Source organism: Dermacentor andersoni, chromosome 1 (assembly GCF_023375885.2).
Source record: "Dermacentor andersoni chromosome 1, qqDerAnde1_hic_scaffold, whole genome shotgun sequence".
Lineage (NCBI taxonomy): Eukaryota > Metazoa > Arthropoda > Arachnida > Ixodida > Ixodidae > Dermacentor > Dermacentor andersoni.
In genome coordinates this window covers 64,029,171-64,036,744 of record NC_092814.1, presented here as the reverse complement: position 1 = coordinate 64,036,744, position 7,574 = coordinate 64,029,171, and the positions used below count along the sequence as shown (strand labels likewise).

Here is a 7,574-nt window from a genome sequence, read left to right as displayed (position 1 = left end):
ACAAGGGTTCTGCAAAATCTGTATTTTCATATTACCACATTTTTTTAGATTCATGTGTAACACATCGATTTTGTTCGCTTTAGATGTACTGTCAGATGATATATACAGAATTGTGATATCGTTCTTCCTTGCTGAGCTGGAGAGTTGTAAACTTGATAGTTTCGTTTTCTGAAGTTTTCGATTTTTGAAAATGTTTAATAAAAAATTGACCTAAATAAAAAATCGAAACCAACAGTTACTAGATTTTAAGTTTTCTTGTAAATGCAACAAACCTCGTCAAATTTGGTGCAGTGGTTGCCAAGAAAAACTAATTCTCCTTTTACATGTATTTAGATAGGAGCACCGGAGCTAAAGCTTCCTCTTAACAGCTGACGTTTCTTGTACACGTGGTTTCATGCGCTCCTAAAGCGCTCAGTTTGCTTTCCAGCGAAAAAGGGAAAAATTTTCTCGTTCTGCAGGGACTAGGAGAACCTTTCGTTAGATTTGAAGAGTGACTTCAGATCATCTCGTCAGCTGCTACAATCTTTTGTCGGTATCCGTGTAATTATGCTAATTAAATAGATAAACAAGTGTATTTGACTAACTAGCGAAATATTTAGAACACATCATCTGTTTCCCGACGTCCGCCATTCCTGATTATCCGGCTTCTAAGAAAAATGTCCGACGATTACGATACTCCCTAATGCGAAATTTGAGCGCAGCTTTATACGTGTTTTCATTTCGTGATATATTGAGGCAAAGAATATGAGACCGAAATCACCGCACCGACTGGCAGTGGCCCGGTGCCGTCAGCGCCTTCGCAAATCCACAACGTATCACCTGCCGAGCGCCCCGGGCAGATCTTTTCCACTGTTTGTGGAGCTGTCCCACGCTCATTGCGGTAGAGTCTATTCCCAAACCTTCCTCTTCCTAGTGGGAGGCCGCTCTTCGGGCCACTTGCTCGGATGACTAGCTCTGGCTGGTGGACCGTGCTTGCCTAGAGATGTCGGCCAGGGGGCTCGAGGACGTCTAGGGGCCCAACCACATTTAAATAGATCCAATAAAGTTTTATCCATCCATCCATTCATCCAGAGGGAGGGCCACTATGAGAACGTTGGCATAATGAGCGGCATCGGAGCCAGCTGCGGAAGACGACAACAACGAAAGCGCGAGTGATATTTGAAGCAAAGACTTTCAGACAGAAACCACCGCACTGACTGGCAGTGGCCCGGTGCTGTCAGCGCCTTCGAAGAGGGAGGGGCAGTCTGGCACGATGAGCGGCATCGCAGCCAGCTGTGGAAGAAGACGACGACGAACCCGCGAGCAGTGGAACGAGCGCGATCGCGCGGTTTATGCCGACGCTCAACCCAGGAACGGGCGCATAAGAGCTGCGCTCTAACAGTTAGTAACTGCAAGCAAGTAGGTAGTAACTGCATCGGTTATATACCTTTCTTGGAGCGTTACTAGCTTTTTGCTACCTGTTTACTACTTACTAGAGTAAACAGCCAGTTGCTGCATGCAAGGCGGTAGTAACTGCAGCGGTTACTACCTTTCTTGAACGTTTACTAACTTTTTGCTACCTGTTTACTAACTAATACAAAGCTGTCTTTACTACCTAGTGTGTCCAAATTAGTAATGGAAACATCCCGAAATATCACTTATTAGTGGTACCTGACGAAGAAAATATCACTTGATCAAGTACTATTTCGTTTCTTAAAATGAACCAACCGCATTGTCTATGCACTCTTGCAAGGAACTGCCATATAGTCCGTAGTATTCGTTTGTAATCATTGCTTATGAAGCCTATGCTCTACCCTTGAAACTAGGAATGCCGTACTTTAAGACATAAGCAACTCCGAAGAATACCACGCACACGATGACGACCTCCCCAGTAAGCTCTTTTTTAACACCAATCTTGTGTTCGATAAATGAAAAATGTTTTTGTAGTACATTTCTTTTATCGCATAATTTGAAGAAAGGTTAAATCTAATGTAAACATAACTTTCCCACCGACACGCTCGCCTGCATTCAAACACGTCCTCTTGAGAAGCTTCTCCCTGTTGTTGCAGACGCACGTGTGTTCGAATCCTGCCGTTGGACAATCGTGATGGTGTTTATTTAATTACTTATAAAACAATACTTTGTCTAAAGTTACGAGTTTATAAAGCCAGAATGGCGAAGTTTAGGAAAATATATGTAGAAACCATCACTTCCATGCTGGCTCCCGTGCGCCCACAAGTATAGCGGCGGTAAGCGTACGGAAATTTGAGTATTCACAGAAATTCCCCTAGTCAATGCTACATGGCGGTACCGGGTTTTTTTGGGACACGAAACGGAAGGACGAACGGAACGGAGCAGCAAATGGTCCCGGGCACCTAGCCAAAAAATATTGGATTAGTAAATTAGAAAAAAAGGTAGTATAGTACTTGCTACCTTTAGCGTAGTAACTGCTTGACACATATGAATTACTGCCTTGTTAGTTACTGCAGTAAGTAACACTAAGGGTTGTAACAGTTACTAACTAAAGTTACTAACAGAGTAGTAGCGTATGTGACAAGTAGTTACTACCCTAAAGGTAGCAAGTACTACTACCTTTTTCCTACGAGTGTAGGATAACCTGATTCACGAGGACTAATAGTTGGTCAAAAAATGTTTAGGAAAGCTATGCAGCATATATGGTAGTGTCGACGTGTAAAGCGTGCTTTGTGTGTAATGATTTTTAGCAGCATCATAATCTATCTATCTATCTATCTATCTATCTATCTATCTATCTATCTATCTATCTATCTATCTATCTATATATATATATATATATATATATATATATATATATATATATATATATATATATATACATTTGTTTTTTCATGCGAGTGTCGAATTGGCCAAGTTGGCACTGCGAAATAAAGAATTCTTTTAAATCATTCCGGCGTACTGCAGAACCAAGCTGATCGTTTGCGTTACGTTATTGAGATAGTGGGATGTAAACTCGAATTTTAAAAGTATTTAGTTTGATTCTAAAGAACGGAGGTGAAAGTTAGAGGCAAAGCTGTAAAACACTGCTACATCACGAACCATATGCTATCATAATAACCTCTGTCGTAAACTGTGTTTTCCGAGATCTTTGGTTTTTCGGCACGGTACACATGTAACAATAGGATGCAGTACATCGCGGCAATAGAGACCATGCAGATATGTTATAAAAGAAAAGTACTCAGAGTGCGATGTTAGTATTGATAAGCTGAGATAATCCAAAAGTGTGATCTATTAATGAACAGGTTGGCAGTGTTAGTTTTGTTAGAACAGAGGCTAGATATGTCCAGTCGACTGAAGGAAAGTTGAAATCACCAACAATAATGAAAAGTGTGTTAAGATACGCCGTGGCGATAGCACACAAGGCCTCGTTGAATTGGAGGTATGACAGAGGCGTCAGCGGTGAAGGGTGACAACACATGCGAAGGAGCATGCGCCGGCAAAGTGCCATGCAACGTGGCCAAAGCACTTCACGAGAGGACGATGTGTTCACTGGTGTACAACTGAGTTGACGATGCGTAGCGATTACTACGCCACCGCCACGTGCATTGTCAGTTCTATCTTTACGGAAGATACCAAGCCTGTGAAGAATGGTATGATCTCGGGATCGATAATGGACGAATGTAACGAAGTTTCAGGCAGTAATTATACAACGTTGTTCGATGATGAACTGAGGAGGCTGCCTGCGCTTATCGCTTGGGAATAACGCTACATATGTTAATAAACAGGAATGACAAGGAAGTACACCTGCGTTGGTTGGCTTTCTTTTGTAGTTTCACCGAATGCTGCGAGTTTCGTTACAGTCTTGTTAGAAATATTATCAAAGACGGGTTGCAGCAGCAGCAGCAGCAGCAGCAGCAGCAGCAGCAGCAGCAGCAGCCTATTCATGTCCATTGTAGGACGAAGGCCTCTCCCTGCGATCTCCAATTACCCCTGTCCTGCGCCAACCGACTCCAAATAGCATGGCCCCTGCGCAAGACGGGTTGAATTACGAACAAATCTGGTTTCCCAGAGCCGTACAGTTTATCTCAGTAAAATTCACGCGAATAAATGAAGCCAGAGGCAGCATGTATACGCCCTTGCTCTGGTGCAAGCCCGATTCGAGCAGTCAAGACGCTTAGCAAACCGCGGAGGACGTTTCAAGTCCGGTCCGTGTCGTTTCGTGTCACCCGACACGACACGCTGCGCGTGGGAAAGATGGCTGCTCTGATTCTTGCTACATGAAACTACATGAAACTTGCTACATGTGCTTGTTTGTTTACGATGTGTCTCCTGTTCTGTCGAACAGGTCAATATGCACATAATTGTGGCTGACCTTCAAGCAGCAGCCAGCGTCAGCACGCAGAAGCGGTCACGCTGTCAGTCATTGTGCGAACGCTAGCAGACTGGATTACATTTATTAGCTTGATTGGTTCATGGCATCGTTGTTCAAGGGCGACGTTTCTGAGTTATTGCATGTAAAGGGAATGGACATACGTTGCAGCAGTTCATCGTAGCTTGCGACTCCAGTCGTGCTCGAATACGGCTGCGCGGCAAAACTACGTCTACAACTACTTGCGCGCTGCGTGCATGTATTGTGCACATCATCTTCCTTCCTTCGTGACGCATACAGTGCAGGCGACAAAGCCTCCCATGGCGAAACTACCCGAAACCGAAAAACGCGACGTGTAGGGACGCTGTTGGGACCGACGGTTCCTCAGCGCCACCTGAGCAGCGCGACAGCCCTGCGTAAAGCTAGTCGAAGAGCTAGTTCCCCTAGTCGGAGCTTCCTGCTGCTGCCCATTTTTAATGCGTGTGTACTAAAATTACTTAAATTATAGGGTCTTATGTGCCAAAACCACTATCTGATCATGAGGCAAGCCGTAATGGGGGCTTCGGGATTAAATTTGACCACCGGGTCAAAATTAAGCCATTGGTTGATTCTCATGGTGCGTGGGATATGCGTGATTTTCTTTTTCCGGGAACCTCCTAAAATAATTTTGTCAGCCAGATTAGTAGACGTGTACGCCGGAGAACATTGGTGCGTGGTAAAGTGCGCAATGAAAAACTGGGGGCGTCCCTTTTTTTTTTTTTTTTTACTTTCTGGTACTTTCTAAGCACAGTTCGCAGATGCTGTCCGTTCATGAAATGGCAATACCAGAAATTTCAGTCGCAGCAATCTAGATAAACGCGGCACTCCTATGCAGAGAGACCCTGCCGGCTGAATTAATGGTTTTTGCCAACGAGCGCACGCTGTACTATACCGGCGCGGCAGGTGGGCGGGACACTCGCAGTGGCGTCACCGTGTTTGCAAACAGGGAGAGGTGCAAAGCGACACGGTTATTGTATGGCCTTCAACCACCGCACGGCGTGTGACACCACGTGATTGCCAGCTCCGGTTTCAGTGACGTGTTGAGCCTCCTTTTTCGCGTCCGAAGCCTCGCTGCACTTGACGCGCGTTTTGAACGGGTCGTAAAAAGTGCTGTACATCATTATTTGTGGCGTTCTCGAAGTTTTAATGCTTCGTGCCGAAATTATGGAGTCGATTCATCCAACGTATATTTTGAAATCTATATGAAGCGACATTGCTTCACATTACTCCGAAACGTAGGTTGGATGCACATAATTCTTTTTCTTTTTTTCACACAAAAACGAGACACTGCCAGAGAATCAACCAAGTTTTCAACCTTAAGATAACTGAGGAACACATGTTTTTCTACCAGATAGCTAGCAAGAAGTTTTTTTTTTTTTTTTTTTTTTTTTTTCATATAACTGGTGCATGAACTTAAGTCTCATTTGTTAGCTATTCTTCAACTTCCCAGAAACCATTCGGTCGCAGTGCACATCTTTATTTCCATTCTAGACATGTTCGTATCCATTAGTTTGCTTCAAACAGTTGAATGAAAAAAATAGAAACTGCTCTGCATGTTTATTGTCAGGAAGTCAGATGATATGACTACTTGTATTACAGCAGAGACATTTCTGAATTCTCGAGCAGATATTACTGGCTTGACGAGCTCTTTAGAACAGCTCAGTATTACTCGTACATCGCTGCTAACCAAGTTGTTTGCAGGCACCGCGGTACTCAGGCCCTGCTCTGACTGCTCGGTGTATTTTTTCTTCCCAACTCGACTGTGATTCCAGTAGCGGCTACGAGAAGCTAGGCAGGCATGGATGACCAATCTAAGCAGGCTTCTCATGGCGAACTTCACCGAGCATGACGCTGATACCTCAAGGCGATGACAGCACCTTCTCAACCAAAATGGACACCAATCACAGCAGCTGATCACTGTTTGTGCGCTATTCACAGGTAAAGCTTTATAAGCTCATCGCTAACCGCTGATGGTGTTAAAATTCCGAGGTCCGTGAACAGCAGAGTAATGTACGCAGGTGGCGTGTAGTCGACCATGGGATGCTCCTTGGAAAGGTCAGTTTTGCCATTACGCTTGTCCGACGGATACTTCTGCTCATCAGGCAGATCCTTCTGGTTCAAGGGGTACTTTCTGGCAAACTTGAAGCTCTCGGCGAGCACGTAAATAGGAATGTTCTTTTCCTTGGCACACATAGCCATCGTGTAGGTGCCAATTTTATTGATGATGCCGCCGCTCTCAACTACGCCCTCTGCTCCCAGAAGGACCATGTCCACTTTTTCCAAAACATAGCCAACCGCGGCGTCGACTAATAGAGTCACACTGATGCCTCTCTCTTTAAGCGCTTCGTACAGTTGCCGGCCACTGTAATCGGGCGCCGATTCGGTCACGTACACAGTGAAGTGCTTGTGGTCCTCTGCCGCAGCGAACAGCGTGTCACGCACAACACGCGAAAAGGAATGCGTCAAGATCGTCGAGCGGTCCTGCACAAATGGGGCCGCAAGCGCAGCAATTTTGCAGCGTGCCGCACGCATTTTCTCCAAGAACGTCCGGCCTCGAATAGACATATTTTTCTTGCACTCATCAATTGTCCCATCAAGCGCGGTGAGCGTAGCAAAGCGCACAAATAATTCGCACGCAGATCTGACGCAGGTGATTGAACACTTTGCAGTACAAATGTCCCTGATAACATGCTGAAGGTTTTCTTCCATGCCTTGGATTGTCGTGTAGTCGTCCTTCTCGATGAACTCAAGCAGTAGCTGCAATGAAGCCACTGCAGGCGACAGGTCGGAGTTCTCACGCAGCATGGCCTCCAAGTTCGTGTTGATCGAATCAGCGTTCACACCTTCCATTTGGTTTACTCAACGAAACGTGGCACCAATAGAAAATCCCACAGAGCACGCTGCAACAACCGGAACCGCGCGCTACAGCGGCTGTCGGAAGCACGAGCTGAACGCAGAAGCTGGACTGCAGAGGGCAGCACGGCTTGTAGTTGACAATATTGACTACAGATGGTGCCACATGCTCGTAGGGACGCAAACGTAAGCATACGCACCGGAAATTCAACGGTAAAGAATCAGAAAGGAGATTGTTTACAACAGTAGAAAGGCCAGTGCCTGTGTTACACTGGTATAATGCCGGTCTTACTGGCATTACACGCGCACATTTAATCGCGATTGAACCCGATCGGCATCAAGTCTCTCGACTTTGATT

The 7,574-nt window shown here is 45.3% G+C and overlaps 1 protein-coding gene across 1 annotated transcript; it reads right to left on the bottom strand.

Annotated features, from left to right (window-relative positions):
* Positions 1-5,824: 5,824 nt before the first annotated feature.
* LOC126546008 (translation initiation factor eIF2B subunit alpha-like) lies at positions 5,825-7,306 on the bottom strand. The gene has a single exon (XM_050194070.3). The coding sequence runs from the start codon at positions 7,211-7,213 to the stop codon at positions 6,296-6,298; it is 918 nt and encodes a 305-aa protein (XP_050050027.1). The 5' UTR covers positions 7,214-7,306; the 3' UTR covers positions 5,825-6,295.
* Positions 7,307-7,574: the final 268 nt, after the last annotated feature.